The 17,639-nt window shown below is 38.9% G+C and overlaps 1 protein-coding gene across 12 annotated transcripts in view; it reads right to left on the bottom strand.

The window, feature by feature from the left end:
* Rab3-GEF (Rab3 GDP-GTP exchange factor) overlaps positions 1–17,639 on the bottom strand; it is a 36,502-nt gene that overhangs the window by 5,610 nt on the left and 13,253 nt on the right. For 4 of the 12 annotated variants that reach the window (XM_031969952.2, XM_031969957.2, XM_031969955.2 and 1 more), the window contains 19 exons: positions 16,405–16,761; positions 15,890–15,958; positions 15,592–15,792; positions 15,054–15,249; positions 14,885–14,977; positions 14,615–14,748; positions 14,361–14,519; positions 14,076–14,267; positions 13,596–13,683; positions 13,358–13,500; positions 12,909–13,049; positions 11,542–11,686; positions 11,148–11,277; positions 10,855–11,071; positions 10,284–10,556; positions 9,570–9,749; positions 6,387–6,395; positions 913–985; positions 536–582 (listed from right to left, as the gene is read on the bottom strand). In XM_031969952.2, coding sequence (XP_031825812.2) covers positions 536–582; positions 913–985; positions 6,387–6,395; positions 9,570–9,749; positions 10,284–10,556; positions 10,855–11,071; positions 11,148–11,277; positions 11,542–11,686; positions 12,909–13,049; positions 13,358–13,500; positions 13,596–13,683; positions 14,076–14,267; positions 14,361–14,519; positions 14,615–14,748; positions 14,885–14,977; positions 15,054–15,249; positions 15,592–15,792; positions 15,890–15,958; positions 16,405–16,761 — 2,847 coding nt within the window. Of the gene's footprint in view, positions 1–213; positions 366–535; positions 583–912; positions 986–1,012; positions 1,945–6,386; positions 6,396–9,569; positions 9,750–10,283; positions 10,557–10,854; positions 11,072–11,147; positions 11,278–11,541; positions 11,687–12,908; positions 13,050–13,357; positions 13,501–13,595; positions 13,684–14,075; positions 14,268–14,360; positions 14,520–14,614; positions 14,749–14,884; positions 14,978–15,053; positions 15,250–15,591; positions 15,793–15,889; positions 15,959–16,404; positions 16,762–17,639 lie in introns of those variants that run through there. The other 8 variants (XM_031969953.2, XM_076373436.1, XM_076373434.1 and 5 more) reach the window with 7 other exon arrangements.

Here is a 17,639-nt window from a genome sequence, read left to right as displayed (position 1 = left end):
AATTGTTTTATTGTTAAAATTCTAGGTACATATGATTCAATATGATTTATGTTTTTCTGCCATAAAAATTAATGGGACACTTTTCAACCATTTCCATGACTGACATTTTTTTCCTCCAGTCTCTTATTCTGACATTAGCCATCACAGTAGACAATACAATATTTAAGGGGAGATAATGTCGAGTAGTATAAGCGAACGAGGAACAAAACTTACGGTCAAAGGTTAAAAACAAGGAAATCATAATTAAACCTTCATGAATTGTTGTTCTCGGGGTCGACTTGATCGACTTGATTCTCAGACGAAAGTTCAGATAAGGTATAGGCAACGGAGAATACCCTGTGCATGCAGTGGCACAATTCGTTGGCCTGTTACATAGTATCCGATCGTTACAATCAATGATCTTGGTATCGATGAAAATTTCAATATTTCAAAAACTATCCAATGAAACGTAATCGTAAAAAGAAATAATAAAAAAAAAGGAATTGTATCATGGATAGATTGAAGGATAGACTCTCTTAGATAAAGATATGCTTACCATTTGTGACTTATATTTACGATGAATTACTTGTCTAGTTTTAGGATCTGAAACGTGAGAAAATGTTGTTAATAGACAGTAAAAATTCGTGAGAATATCTAAATTATTATATTCGTGGAAATACCTCTCTAAATGATGGTAAATAACTATTACAAATTATTACAAATTATACACTATTGGTCAAAATTATTTGATCAATGTTATCAATTTCAATCTGAATTGTATACAATTTCAAATATACATTTTTCACATTGTCCTCTTCTCAAATATAGATTTTTAAATATTTTCTTCAAAAAGTCAAATTTTTCATGTTGATCAAATAATTGATTAAATAATGTTTAATGGTAGCAACGAATGATGATCAATCAATTACTCACTGAATTCTTCCAATACAAAGATCCCATCCTTCTGAGTAAAGCACTTGCGGATATGATCGAGTCTTACAAAAAACTGCAAATAACACGATCGTTTACGCATTAGTGTCGCTCGGCAGTGAAGCGGTCTCGGTGAGCTACTCTTACATGCACACTTCGTGATTAGTCGCTAAATTGGCCATTTATGCCCCGGAGAAAGTGGTGAGAAACACGTGTGCGAGTGCGCGCGCGCACTTTTTAACAACATCATCGAAAACAGGCGTGTAAACAGATCAGGAATAATGCTATCGTTCGACGGTGGGATCAAGCTCTGAACCTTCGAGATATTTCACGTACTATCGTATCCGGTTTAATACGCGTCACAGTGCACCTGACTCAAAAGCAAAAAAATCTTCGGGCGAAAGAAATCTCTCTGCCATCTTCTTTCATTTTTCATTACAATTTCGAGGAGTTTCATTTATTTCAAATAAACTGGAAACAGGGGGATAACGAGAGATTTCTTTGCCAGCGATACCGAAGTTCATTGCCAACTAATTTCGATCTGTAATTATTCAATGAACATTGGTATACTTCTATTTGGCACTCTTTTTCGTTTCTTTCTTGTCACGATAATCAACATTTAAAGAAAAGCTATACATATAGAGCTATCGTAAGTGTAGTTTGATGAGTTTGTATTTATCGAAGCACATTTTTGTCTAAATGTAATGCTACGTGTCCACGAGAAATCTTATTATATTTATAATTCAGTTTTTCAATTTACATTGTGAATTATTTTTCGAAATATTCACGTTCAGATTGTCGAAGTTTTTCTCTCGCGAGTGATTCTCAAGTGGACACACAGCATTGGTGTCCCATGATCTACTGGTTTCAATTTTCCAACCGGAAATTTGTTACTAGGTTCTTTTGGTGCAACATTTATCGTAATGCAGCTTATCAATTGTTTATTTAGATGTTTAATCGGTGGAGATGCGTCTGTTGCTCCACTTTTTAATCCATAGTTCCTTTTCCCCTTTAATTACTTCTTTGAATAGGTACCTGTATTAGTATAAATGAAAAAAATTAGTCCTTATTTTACGTTATTGTTATTCAGGTTATTTTCTGACCGGCTTTGGTAAGTTTCTTAGCAGATTAAGAGCTCATTAATCAAATAAAACGATCGAGTAGAGATTTAGCACCAAAAAGCCTTTTAAGTTATCTCCGGGAGGTGAAGTGTCAAAAACCATGCAATGTACATGATAATGATTCACGTCCACAGAAATCGGAAATTGTCTTTATATAAGAATGATACTGTTCCTCATATTGTCAGAAAATAATGTTAAAACACACAGTACCAAACAAATCCTCGATTTAATCAGTGCAACGTGGAAGGCGATAAGTAGAAACAGTAACTTATAGTCAGACACATCGGTCATACAGCGTAAACGACGTCTTTGATTGCCTAAGCAACAGAACCTTCCATTATATTTCAACGAATTGATCTTGGTCCATCACTTACTGAAGCATCAAATTTTAGGGACACTAATCATTAAAATAGAATCAATAAAACAATAAAGTTAACTTCAAACTCTTTCCACTGCTCCGAAAATCCCTGTCATCATCGAGATAAAATTCTTCATCACTTCTAAGTCAAGATTAAGTTAAATTAACACTAAGTGAACGCTGCCAGCAAAGAAACTACAACAGTTAATACAAAGATACGATTATATTAATTACGGTACTCGAAGATTTCCGATCGTAAACGTGTCAACTCATTCTCCCAGGGCGAGTGCGCGTGAATTTCCGATTCGCGTGCACGGGAAATCACCGATGACGCATGCATAACTACCAATGCTAACGGACAAGCGCAAAAATGCAGATTTTCGCCGCGTCCGGCATGCATTCTGTTTCATCACCGGCGATCAATGTTACTTTCAATCCATCCATTCAGCAGCACCGTTCAAAAAAGCGGCAACAAGCGGCACAAAGTCAGATGCGTCTCGGGCTGCGCCGGTATCTCGCGTCGCTCTACTTAATTTCTCTCCTCCTGCACATACTTTCGCAGAGATACTGCAAAACAACTGCAAATATTGTACGTACACGTGCCGGCAAGTGAAAAAAGGAAAAAAAACAACAGAACAATACAACAAAGCGATCAAAATCTGGAGAGAAACAAAAGAACGGTTTCCATTACGATCGTAAGCGAGAGTTATACAACATCGCAAGGCGGCGGCCAGCCAACAAACTCGCAGCGATTTTTGAAAAAAAGTTTCAGCGGCAGGCAGGCAACTCTGGAGATGGCCTAAACTCATCGAATGTGAAAATAATGTCACCGATTGCTCAGCGTCGGTCAATCTGCTACGTATATGTGCAATTCTGTTCCGTCCGTGGTCACGGACGAAGGACCAAGAATTTGTTCTTTTTTTTAAAAAAAAAAAATATATCTTATCTGTGAGATAAGTTAACAAGAGCACAGACACCGGCCGGACTTTTCGGCTCTCCGTCCGCCATCTTGATGCGCAAGTGATTCGATTTTCGGGGGCTCGAGTGAACGCCGAGCCTTGTGCTCACGCGTAATCGCAACGCTTCCGGAAGTAAAACACAAACTCGAAAAAACATCGTGTGCAGCGGTGTCATGCTATAGAACAGCGTTTTTCGGACTGTCGTCGTGATTATCAAGTTCCTTAATCGATTCTAATAACATCAGAACATCAAGATTTTCCTATTACTTGTCATGAAATGTCGAACATGTAGAAAATAGAGCATATTATTACATGGCCTATAGTTTGCCCATTTTGTTTCTTATTCAATGTTCAATTATTTGATGAAATCAATATTACTATTCCTCTTTGCTTCTAAGTATTTTTGAACGACCTTATATTCGATTAATGTGAAAAGAGATTGTTTATTGTTTAATATTCGTGTATCGACGAACGTTTCGAAAAACACTGCTATAGAAAAGTGTAGAAAAGGGTTTTGTCGACCCTCTCTCGAGTCGGTGTTCACGTTCTGGTAGTAGTTCCATTCATAAAGTCAGACATCACTATATAGCACGAAACCATTGCTCTACTACATAACTGGCAATGTGAAGGGCGGTCTTGTAGATGGGTTTGCAAAAGCGGGCGACTTTCTTCTATTATACATATATATCGAGATCTACTCGTTCATGCAGTGCATTCAAATTCCCCTGGACGTGTACAGGGAGTCACTGAATCGTTCGTATCCTCTCTTTCACTGACACGAAACGGTCGACAATCAATTGCCATTTCTGTTTCACTGAATGATTAAATTTCTTTAAAAATTCAATAAATTAGAGAGAATCCAAAGATCGATTTTCTGTTGTGGGAAGGATCGATCGATGATAATAATTAGAACACGAACAATTCTATGACTCATTGTACAGAAACATTCATTTCTATTGTTGTTCTCGGCGAGAAGAGTTCCATAGACGTATACAAGCTTCGATGAAATTTTCTGTGTACGGAATATATTATTTATCTATAGTTCAACGGGAATACTCGGTGCTGATTGATGTCACCCGGTTTTGCGCGTCGAACGAATGGTACAAGAGTATTTCCAGTGATCGGTTTCTCTTCGTTGAGGCGTTTCGCGAGTCTCTCCCGCCGGCGTTTTAATGGTTACTGGAGGACGAATAACGGAAGCGCTTCCAAAATCAGTTAAAAGTAATCTAGATATTTCAATTCTTGAAACTACAACTCAATTATTCCATTGAGTAATATTTTGAATTATAAGAGTGAGTTACTATTAAAATACAATGACCGCCATTACGCGACGTAATGGCGTCCGACCAACGCTTTCTCCACCTCGAAACTTCAAAAGCGTTTTTCTCGAAAACGAAAACTTCTATGAGAACGATGTATTCCACAGTTTCGATTAACATTTAGGGAGAGAATTATATTATCGTCTTCTTTTCTACAATTTCGTTACTTAATTATCATTAAAAACTTAACTACCCTTAGCTGTTAATGAAACATCTATACTCCCCGCTTCTGTAAACTACTATCTCCGAACCATTCATCGAGGCGAAACAATAATCATGAATTGAACGCGTAATAAATTGTTCCTCGATATCACTGTCTATCGAGAAACGTCACTACTCGGTGTCAATCTCCATTCACAAAGTTTTCATTAATTCCCGAATGACGATAAATTCGCAGCGAACGCGTGGCGAGCTCGTTCACTGATAAATCCTAATCACCGTAGTAAATTCCGATTGACAATTAATCCCGGCGGTTTCAATTGAACGATCGACGATCGGGAAGCGCCTTTCAGATACACCCTGCGGCTGTCGGTCAACGATAACTTCGATTTCTCTTCGTCACTGCCTCCAGTACCATTGGAGAGACCAGTGATCGATATATAGATCGTAATGTGCGGCGAATGATCCATAGTTCACCGTTGGAGAAGCTGTACGTGAGATCGAGGTATAGAAAAAGATGAGTATTGTGAACGGGTCGGATAGACAGTGTTCTAAATGACAGTGGCTATGCTTAGAGATGTATATATATAATATATATACGTAAAAGTAATATGTATATAATATATATACATATATATATAGAGAGAGTTGCATTGAGTGCACCGAAACATCGCTCTACAAGTTGCACTAAACACTACTTAACAAATATACTCTGATCTAAAAGTGGACAATATATCCGTCGGGGCCGTTCGATCGTGATAAAATGCAGCAGACACTGTTCCGCGTATTATATAGATCAACTGGTATATACCTGATTCAGCTTCGACGATGTGTTAATGTTATATATAGGGAACACACAGGTGCGCGTGTATATATATAAAACGTATTTTCCTCCGTTCTCCTTTTTTCCTTCTGTATCGTCAATATTTTATATATATATACGTGTCACAACTAACACCGATCGATGGTAAGGAAAACAGTAAGGTAGACAGAGCAGATCAGTTAATTTAAATGCACTGTTAAGAGTGTAGTATATAGTAGATATATATAAATTTATATATGAATATGTATATATAAATATATATATATATACGGTGCATGTACACTGGGTGGCCGATTTGAAACGTATACTCAGGTCTTCGACCGATGACGTTTGCGAATGAGAGAAATATACTTAGAGGAAAGTTGTGATCCCAAAATGAACGTACACAAGAATGATTCATCGAGAAAAGAAAGAATAACTTTTGTCACTGATTTCGTTAGTACACCTTCGAATAGAATACCTGTCTTTCTATTAAGTTCTAATCGATACGAGTGATCCATTCGTAGGTGTGCTAATCCGTTTCTCCATTTTTTTCTTTCGGTCAACGTATTCTACCATTTCTTTTTACGAGTTCCGACCGGACCACCCGTTACATACGCACTCACGTGGCTAATATAAGTACGGCTAAAAGTAATGGTGAAATAAAGAAGCATTTCCGGAACACGGCCAACACTGATTATATAATTAATATACTGAGTTCATAATATAACAAACAATGAATTGAATTTGATTTAGTACCTCGAAATCCTGTTTGCCCAGCCCATGGGGGGCAATGCCGACGGAGAGGACAAGAAAACAGAAAACAGAAAAACAGAAAATTAAATCTCCGCCAACTCTGGTCGTGGAGATCCGGGTGAATGAAAAAAAAAACAGTTTGGTCAGTGATTGGTTAATTGATATTGTTACAATTAGCCGGGGCTCTCGAGTAGTACGATATGGATGATCACAGCTAATAGATTATCCTATCGGTCATGGCCAATTGAAAAAGGTAGCAAAGAGATATATATATTATATATTTTTTTATCATTGTTCAAGGACCATCTCAAAAGTTCCCCAAGCTGAGAAAAGTCTATCGAAAACCCGATCGTTCTTCTTGTTGCGTGTTCCTCTCGGGAAGAGCTCGAGAGATCGATCAATCGAGGCGGATCGAGAACGATCGTTGATCCCCCAACCCGTCCGTCATATTTTCTTTCTATTTTCACTGTCGTATCTTTTGGTTCAAACTTCAGTTTTTTTTTTTTTAATGAATAGACTTTCCTCGCGTGTATATGACCACGACAAACAAGAAATCAACGAAGGGAACAAAAACAGAGGAGGAAGAAGAAGAAGATGTTCGGTTATCAGACTCGTAGAGATAAAATAGAATGGCATCCAACATTCAATATACAAATTATAATAGATATAATATATATATATATAATATGTAGAGAGCGAGAGATATGTATATAGATAGAAGAGATAATCATATATCACTCAAGTCTGTTTTTCCCTAGGTTCCTTGTCACCTCTATGTTTATGAGTCGTACTAGATATGGTTCGAGTAAATATGTGGAATGATTATAATATACAGATAAAAAAGAGACTGCAGCTGCACATCGAGCTCCATGCAAGAAAAACATTGATTAACGCTTCAACAAAATGTTACCCAACGAAATGACCGGTGATATATATATATACATATATACGTATGATATTACGTATGATATACATATATATATGTATATATGTGTGGAAAAAGATTATTATTATTATTATATATATACATAATGCTTGGTATATGTATATGTATATTTGACCAGGTACCATGAAGTACCTAGAGATAATTCGATTACCACATAGTAAGTTTGAAATATTTTCAGTGTAAAGTTGTGTATATATGTATATATAGAGATATATATATATATATATATATATGTATAAAACCTAGCGAAGGTAAATAGAAATGTAAAACCAGCGTGTCGGGGGCCTCTCGTCCTGTCCGATCAATGTGTGTATAGATGTGATTGGTTCTGTGTTCTGGGGATTAACCGAGCAAATTTGAGCCTCGTGGGCGGAGCTAAAAGTGGGCGCTAGGGGAAAAGGGCGTTTCCTAGAAATTCAGCCAATTGTAATTAATTACTTGTGACAGTTCGACTGCGAATTTCAAGCACGTGTAAAATACATCGTTTTAAATAGTATGTAGTGAATAACATAATGTAAAAGAAAACTCTAATGCTAGGTATTTATTTATTGTCACAGACATCCTCGTATCCGATGTATAAGACGATAAATAATTTCTCCAGAACTTTTCTAATAATTCCAATTATTTGGCACTTTCAATAACGAAATGTTTCTAACTTCAATATTAGCTGGTTATTATTGAATGAATATTTCCATGGAGATTTGCAGTCTGACGATTACCCAGTAAACAATTATTCATAAAAATGACTCAATTCCACTCGATGGTGCAATTGTGGATAAATGTATCTATCTGCTGACACGAAATTACACGTTCCGTGGGTGATATGTTTCTACGAATTTCTATAAAATCAGTTCTCTTAGATTTATATTGGCTGCCGATCGTTCCTCCCTTTGGTACTCCGTTTCCTCGTGTTCGTGTGTGTGAGAACGTGTGTGTGGACGGGCCTGAAAAAGAACCCTGTCGAAACCCTCGAGGTCCCGAGACACGTCGGGCTGGCTTAATCGCGCGCGGATCTCGTCGATCATCCTGTCGTCATCGTTAACACCTCGCAAAAACTCAATACACAAGTAGACTGGTAAAAAAGGATACGTGTACAAAGAAAGGAGAGACAGAGAGTAAGATAAGAGATGTAGAGAGATAGATAGAGAGAAAGAAAGAATGAAAGAACGAGAGAAAGAGAGAGATAGAGACAAATTAAGCAGATCGTGGTGGCTAGCGAATGGGAGATTAATATTGAGTGGTCCTTGCATCAATGCAATAACGAGAAAGGAAAATAGAAACACAGAGAGAAAGATAGATATATATATATATAGAGATAGAGATATATATGTATATATATAGAGAGAGAGACAGAGTAGATATTTAATAATCGGTAGAATATGAGCGGTAAAAGGGGATGAGTTGGACAGAGCGGCGGATGTACTTCATTAATCGTTTGCCACGGCTCGATCTTCAATGTCCTTTCAACGATAATTCAGTGTAGCCTATTAGAAGATAAATCAATGATTGATACCAATCAAATAACGATTAAACGACTACTAATGTTCTCCTATTATTAATAATTCAATGAATCCAGTCGTTCATGATTCAGTCTGAATTGAATTATTAAACCGTGCACATAACAGCACGGTCTTCAGTATTGACAAGAGGCAATCTTCATTAATATTCAATGAAGCTCCAATTTATTCTTAATTCGCTAAGAACCATCGAAGAAAATTCAATATGATTTCCATTAAACACGTAGCAAACGATGCAATCTCGATCGAGCCGAGGCGAACGGTCCCCAGCAACGCGATCCCCTTAAAGATTCGCTGAATGAATAAATCGTCCGCTACTCGATATCGTGTTCGATCGCTGAAATAAATGCATCGTTATACTGTTGGTATTCGGCAATCAGTTTGGAGACGGTAGCGTGTTCGCCATCGGATTAGAGCGTATCGTACGATATCAAAGGGTTAGGAAGAAAATAGCTTGGTAACGTGAAATCGATCCAAGTAAACGAGGTTCGGGGGTTAGCACTCGATTACAGGGGCGCAGATAATTGGATGCGTTCTCAAAATTGCACGAGCAACTGGACGATGTTCAATAGTGTCTTAAAAGATAAAAAGTATAGCGGGAACTGGTCTGCAGAATTCATTGGGATCGAAATTTTCATTCTGGTTGCATCGTTTCATCAAGTTCCGAACGGATTTGGAATTGGGTCAGGGGTCGGTAGGTGAACTTTCAGGCTCGAGTCATACCTTGCTATTCGCGAAGAGGAGACCCACGCCCTCCATGCAAACCTGAAGAAGCCCGCCCTCGCCGGTGTGCATGTCTTGAACCGGAAACTCACCGCCGAGCTCGACGCCGGTGTTCGCGCTCCGACCACGAGCTGCAGCCTTCTCCATTGCATCTTTTATGCAATAGTAGAGCTCCTTACACTGGAAATTATCATTAGAGTTCGTAACGATCATTCGGATATTGCGACCTACAAAAATCTTCGAATAGTAACGAGGCAAACTTTTGTCAAATTCATTCTTTGTCGCAGTGTTTTTGAATCGCTGCAGCTATTAAATTACAAGATAAGATTCTATTTTATTACGATGAAAAGTGTCTATATAGTAATATGACTGCATTCAAAGTTAACACGTTGGATGCCATGGGGGTCACCGGTGACTTCAACCAAATCGAATTACTATAATTTCTTCAATTACACGATGATTATTTGGAAAATTTTCTGTATTAATAGTAATACTACCTAATGCAGTGTCATTCAAAAAGATAAACCTGCAATAATAATAACGCATTTCAATTACATAATTTGATATTAGATTATTTTTCATTTTGTAAATTTTTCTCGGTACAATCGTACGATGCTCAACGTGTTAAAAAGAAAAAAGTTGAAAGACGAAGTCATTTATAAAGTGTTGCGATGAAAAATTATTTGCTCGGCGAAGGGTGAAGATTGTATATACCTTTTTAGTGTAATACTTATGCAACTGCGTTTGCCCGCCGTTTCGCCGCCAAAGGCACAATACTTTGTTCTTCGGACCGTAGGTCATGTTGACCAGACGTTCGTACCACCATCGCTCGACGATCACACCGCTCACTGATCTGAGCACCAGACCGTCGTGACGGACCTCGAGGAAACGTAGATCGCCCTCGGCGTCGACGCCGGCGTGCACCGTGAACGACTGACGGTGCATCTGTCGCGACCTCAGTGGCTTCAAGTCTATGTCGTTCCCGTACTGGAACAACCAGCGAATTCAACTTAGAAACAATCATTAAGTAACTAAGAGGTAACCAATAATCTATAGATACTAAAGAAATAACCAATAATCTATAGATACTAAAGAAATAACCAATAATCTATAGATACTAAAGAAATAACCAATAATCTGTAGGTACTAAAGAAAAGAAAATTTGAAGCTTTCAAAATACTTTAGAAATTTCATGTTTTCTTAGGTATTATAAAGGGGATTTTAATTTTTGTTACATAATCTAGCTTCTAAGGGATGCTTTCCTACAGAAATCATAATTACTCACTAGATTATGTATCTGATCGAGAAGCATATTGAGCTCTTGACTGTAGATCAGACCGATGTGACTCTTCCCGAGCAATCTTCTCACCTTCCGTTTCACTTCGTTCTTCTCGACGTTCAACATCACCAATATCGCGGTCAAATTGTGCAGCAAAGTGCACAGCAGTCTGTCTTCGTCGTGCTCCAATCGCTTCTTCTCGCTTTCACTCAGACCCTTATACCTGAAAAATTATTAAATCGTTAGAAGAATTGAACTATCTTTGAACCAAAATTCATATTAATAAGACAATCGATTACCTTTCCATCATTTCCCCTGGACCTTGGTCCATGCCTATCATGTCTCTCTCCTGAGAGACTGCATCCAGGAACGCGTCCTCCCAAAATTGCATCTGGTCCCAAAGTGACGATCTCTCTTTTCCCACCAACCCTACAAATAAGTGAATTACATCTACGATTAATCAATTAGTCGAATTCTGAGTAAATCATTAATTAGAAGAAACTTGTATTTTATAAATAATATAGGTCTGAGCAAAACACCAATTAGAACATTTTATTTTATAAATAATATAATTCTGAGCAAACGATTAATTAGAAGAAAATTGTTGAGCATCGTTTGAAAAAGAGACTTTTTTTATTACACCAAGTTCCGATCGTTAGTTAGATGAATTAGCATAAATAAATACGTAAATACCTTCAAATAAGTACGTTCTAGCAGTCTCGGGGCTCGGCGCGTTCGTGGTGGGCACCAAACTGCCGCCATGGTACCGGAAACCGGTGCTCAGCGACGACTTGTTCGACCAAACGCTTCCGGTGCGCTGTTTCGGCTGTCGCGGGAACTGAAACGATAATGTCCCATAAAAAAGGAAGACAATCTCCGGTTACCCCACCACCGTCTAATTAAATACCCATAAGATCGATCAATCCCTCTCTAGCAATTCAAACTAAATTTCTAACAAGCCCGATTTCTCCTACGATTATATCATAAAAGCGATTCTCTTGCAAGCTTAATCTGCTTCTCGCTACGGTCACGATGCGTATTTCTTTTATTTTCACGGGAAAACCTCAGGCTCGCTGGAAACTAAAAATTCTAATCGAGTGACTGGAAGTTAATGTGTCTTACCCTGCTCCGTGGTGAACGCCAACTTAATTGGCTGATCGAAGATACCTTATAAAGACACCTTTGAAGCTAAGTATTTAGAAGATGCGTAAAGATGCACTGAAATAATTGTTCAAGAGAATTTCTGGTATTTTAATTCTTTTTAGAATTTTACGTGAATTATTCGTGTACTTTTAAATAGAATCTAATGATACATGTAGCTTTACAGAAAGTGAAATAATTATTCTTAAGGAAATACAAAATTGATTACCATATTTTGATTCATCATTTAACAATGACCATTGACAGCCAATTAACTCGACACCCATTGCAACGAGGGAAGAAACATCAAGCGTGTCGCGCTAGTGTTACACAAGCTTTGATCGATCTCGCGTGCGCAAACGATAGTTCAGTGATCGGTGGTAGAACATGCTATACTGATCCAGCCAGCTGCTCCTTTTTCATTCTTCATTTTGGTATTTTCTTATTCCTTCCCCTCTATTTCCACGTTTCGTGGGCGCCCATGATACTCAAAGGTATTATCATTCTCCAAGTAGATATTTTCGAAATCGACTCTAAAGTAATCTAATTGCTACTGGGATCAACAAGGGAACTTTGAAAACCTACTAATTCCGATGGTTTAGAACTGTACAGACTTATAGGGGTTCAATTCTTATTTCCAATTAGTTCTTGGATTCTTCAAAGTAAAGTCACACCCTTCGCAGATCAATGTACGCTTTAAGTATAAATATATAAAATTATCTAATCAAGAACTGCAAATCCCCTACGAGCCTACAAGTTCTCCAGAGAAAAACTAAAACGAGCTTCTCGAATCGCCGAGGTTCTCTTGGAAGTTCCCGTGGGTTTCTTCGGGATCAACTCTAAAAGTTCGTCTAAGAGCTAGCTTTACTATAGTTTAAAGGAAAAAAAAGATAATAGAACGGAGTCAGTTGATCATTTACATTGCCTTGCTCGACTTCGCTATCAGAGACAGTGCTTCGGAAAGAAGCTTGGTGCGCTTGCCGAAAAGCAGGATTAGTGATAATGCTACCTCCGTCTGTGGACAAAGCTTCGCTGCTTCCTGTTCCACCTCCCCGCCCACTCTAAAAACACATGACGCTTCTATGTAGCACAGTTCCTCGGGCTAGGCATGTTTTGTTTTTTTTTGTTTTTTTTTTGTTCGGCGAGTTCACGCGTATGCCGAGAATTAACGCGTGAACGTTGCTTTGATGATACTTTCGGTAATTAAACGTGGTCTGAATTTCTTCTTTAATTTTCCCATTTTGACTAAAGGAACGAAGCCTGACGCTGATCGAGCTAACGGTGATCGACAAAGTGAGACACGTGTGAGACATTTTCGCTTTGCGAACCACTCGTGACGTGAATGTTCTTTAATGTCTGACGGTTTTACCTCGGAGTCGAACGACGTTAGCCTACTGAGGAACTTCCCCTTTTTGGTGAACATGTCTAGGAACATGTCCGTCGTTGATTGGCTACCCTCGGACGCCGGTGACGTGTGGCCGTGCGGCATTTCTAGGTGAACTTGGGGCGTGTCTGTCGAAAAGAATGTTGTTGGATAATTATAGTAATTACAACAATTCTATAGAGTATCTATCTTCGCTATCTCTAATTAGAAATTAGGCTCGAACCTGATTTCTTTCGTTCGTCGCTGTGTTCCGGCTGTGTAGGTGATTGCGGTGACTTCAGATTCTCCCTGCTACCGAATGGACTAGATGCCTAGAGGAAGAAATTACTATCTAATTCAGTCTGGTCTAATATGTATATTTTATTCTATTTTAACACGTTCGCTACTAGTGTCACATATTTGTGACGAACGTAACCCTATATTTTAGATAATGAAAATGAAATTAATCCTATAGATATTATTATTAGAAATTATACGACATTATATTTAGGAACTCAATGACTCGTTTCAGTTTCATTGTTCTAATACTTTGTTTAGAAGATTTATTGAATTAAAGAAAATATTATAATTGAGGAGACCGTCAAAATTAGTGAACGTATTAATATACCGGATCTTCATCCATGAAATAATTTTCAATTCTCCTAGTCTTAGTTTTTGCAATAGCAGATGTTCAGTGAAATAAGTGAACAATTAGGAATCTTACTTGGGACATCATGGAACTATCAAAACCACCCTCGGAAAGATCCTTGCTCCAATAGTGAGTGTGCGCGATCTCCATTAGCTGGAAGACCGAAGCCATCCCGCCGAGTCCGAAATTATTGTAAGTGTGTCCAAGACCGTGAGCCACTGCGTGAAGGCACTTTAGCGTTCCCTTATAAACTGGCTTCGTGACGCACTGTTGTCAAAACCGAATGATATAGATTTCTATCATTTTAATAATCAATTAATCGAATCAGTCGTCGAATTCTGTAGGAAACAATGAACGTACCACATCGTCGATGTGATCGTCAGGACTGATCTTCTTATTCAGACCTTTGTTCAGCTTGGTGACCACCAGATCCCGGTAACTCTCGTCCTCCATCAGCTTCTTCAGCCTGTTCAGCTTCAGCCAACCGACACCCTCACCTGCTAGCACTTGGTTTACCAGCTGAAACGAAATTCGTGAACGATTAACGAGTTCACTATTAAATTATAGGTTTACCATTAAAAGTTTCGATTATTAGAACTTCGAATGGAACTAACATCCGTGAGGAAGGCTTGATTGTCGCTATTTGTACTAGACCGCTCTGCGTTCTGCATCCTCTGAATGTCCTCCGCGCTAGGCTTGTTCGTCGAGTGCTTGATCAGCGACGAACGCTCGGCCAATCCCGTTTTACCTGTTCCCAGAAATATATAATTGTATCTCCAACTTTGTAACATTAAGGATATAAAGATAGTTACAAAGACGTTCATTAGGAAATAGTCGAATATTTTAAATTGTATATTTTATATTTAAAATGAAGTATCGCATACTTTTTGGGAAAGATCCTAGTATAGGCGTCTTCTTATCCCCTTTTTGTGACTGAGGCTGCATACCGGCATTTCGATTAGAACTATTTTTACTGCCTGCGAATCGAATCAAAAGAATTAATTTAAATGGTTAAGCGAAGCCAAGGAAACGTGACACTTGTATAGAAATTACCAAAGAGATCACTGAACATGCTGCTCGTTTGCGCAGCGATGCCATTTAAATCGCTACTAATATTGCTGAAAAAATCACGTCCGATATCTCTGCGGGCCCCGCGACTGTCTGAAGCGACCAATTGCGTGTTACTCGAATCCCTACGTTGTAATATACCAGGAGACGGTGGCGGTGAGTGCTGTGATTCTCCCAGACCCTATTAAAAGTCCACGTTCAATCAACTTCAAAAGAAGGTTTCATCGAATTAACTTTAATTTGATTTTAAAATAGGATATTAACATTAGAACTGCGAATGACTTAAATTAACTTTTTAAAATTTCTTTATAAAAACTCTAAACTTGCATTTATTAAAATTTCAAATTACTCATATTCCAGTTTAGGTATTATTAAAATAATTTCTCAGAAAAGTATCTGTGTCTTTTTAGAAATCAGGAATGGATCATTTTGACTCACCTGATAGTTCTAATGTTAAAATCGAATATTTATATAGAGAATAACGTTATTGAAATGCATTATTTAATTTTAAGTGGAAATGAACCTTGAGCAAACCCTTTTTCGCAGCGACTTCTTTAGCACTTTTGGTCAGATCCCCGAAAGTGCTCTTGCCCACGTACGTCAGATCGTCCAACGTGTTCTTGCTAACTCCCGCTGCGGTCTTACTCGCTTCTAAAGCTGTCTTCGACACCTCCTGCACTGATTTGGTTGCTTCTCCCATGGCTTTCTTCGTCTGTTGCGTCAGCTGTTTCAAATTTACGACGTGAAATTATGTAATTTGAATATTTTACATCCGTGGAATGTTAAAGAATGCTAAAGTGAATGTTCAAAATAATATTAACCTGCTCCAGCGGTGCGAACAGACTCTCTTCGCCAGCCTCGGTAATCTTCTCCTTCGCCTGGTGTTTCAACTGTAAAATAAATATATCCACTTCATCGATATATCTTTCGAAAGGAAACAATGAATTTTAACTATTTGATAAATAGGTACACCAATCCTTTTCATATAAATTTCAATTCGAATATTAATTCAATACTGCCCTGCCAATCTAGAACACCCCAAATTTCCAACCAGTATAGGAGAACAAATAATTCTTATATGGGACAAGACCAATGTCTACTATCCACATAGAATCAAATTTGAAGATCCGAATTTATTCAGTGCTCCTCCGTCTAGCATCGGAGTTAAGTTTAGAACATCTCAGATTGAAGATTAAGGACTCTCCAGCTGGTAGTCACTATTGATTCCCTTCTACAAGATAGTAGAACTAATCGACAACAACTTAACAATATCTCTGGTTAACTCTGGACGATCATTCCACAATTTCACCGGGGTTAGTTCCTAATATCCATCTACCTTATCCATCTGAGCGAGAAGACCGTCCTGACTACTTTGCCTAGTCGTTTCTCTGACCAGGTCCTTCGCCTGGCTAGCGATCTGCTCGAACAGCGATCCCTGCGAGCCCTGTCGCAGGACACCGTTCCCGGTCACGTTGGAATTGCCTGGTCTCTGCGCGCTCTCCATGGACTGTTTCCGGCTACCGGAACTCACGGAGAGCTGCCGCGAGACCGTAGACGACTCGGAAGTTTCGTTGCTACTGCTGCTCATCTGCCGGGGCAAGAGCGGCCCCGTGCTAGTGTTAAGGCTCGACGCCCTCGCTAAAACGTTCCCGACGCTCGGGTGTCGCTGGAGAACCGCCTCCGAAGGTTGAATCTTCGAATACAGAAGAGTCGAGTTTCAGGGTGGTTGGAGCGCGCTTCCGGAGCAGGCGCGTCCAACGCGTTGCTCGCCAAGAGCGCGCTGGCAACGTCGCGAAAAGTGTAGACCACGTCCACAATGGAACGCAAACCACGCCCATAATAGAATTGGTCACGCCCATATCAAAGCGTTGGCTACGTTTACAATAGAGCGCAGATCACGCCCATATCAAAGCGTTGGCCACGCCTCAATAGAGCCCAGACCACGCCTATAGTGGATCGTGGACCACGCCTCAATAGAGCGCAGGCCACGCCTCCAAGGTTAAAAGTTTTAGAATAAAATACATAATTTTGAGTATAAGAAAGTGTTATTGTGATTTTTTTGTGGACTTGGCTCTTAGCGACGCTCTTGGCTCACTCTAGGACTATGAAGACTGTTCCTTATGCGAAAACACTACTTGGACGTGCCTGTTCTGGAGGATTCAGGGATTATACAGCGAGAACTGTGGGATAAACGCAACATCTTTCAGTTTCTTGCTCATTCTCTTTTGTTTTAGTTTCATATATCAACTTCCTGCTGCCTTGAGTGTCCACTTGTTAATTGTAAAATGATTGAAAATTTTACTCTCGAGACAATTAATTTGCAATGAAGAAGTGGAGATTCTTTTATTGATTCTTTTAATCAAATTGCAGGGATGTTGCATCTTTCCCCTGTCCACACCATGTTCATCCTTACCCCTCGGCACAGAAAAAACCATCTAATTCTGACTCGGGTGGAAATACACGATTCAATTTCAGAGAACGATTTCCGTATCTCTTACCTACGTGATTCTAAGAAGTATTTACAAAAGTTCGGACGCTACGATTCATGTAACAAGGGGTTTAACACAGGTG

Source organism: Nomia melanderi, chromosome 13 (genome assembly GCF_051020985.1).
Source record: "Nomia melanderi isolate GNS246 chromosome 13, iyNomMela1, whole genome shotgun sequence".
NCBI classification, from domain to species: domain Eukaryota; kingdom Metazoa; phylum Arthropoda; class Insecta; order Hymenoptera; family Halictidae; genus Nomia; species Nomia melanderi.
The sequence above is the reverse complement of the archived record's forward strand: the minus strand, read 5'-3'. Positions and strand labels throughout refer to the sequence as shown.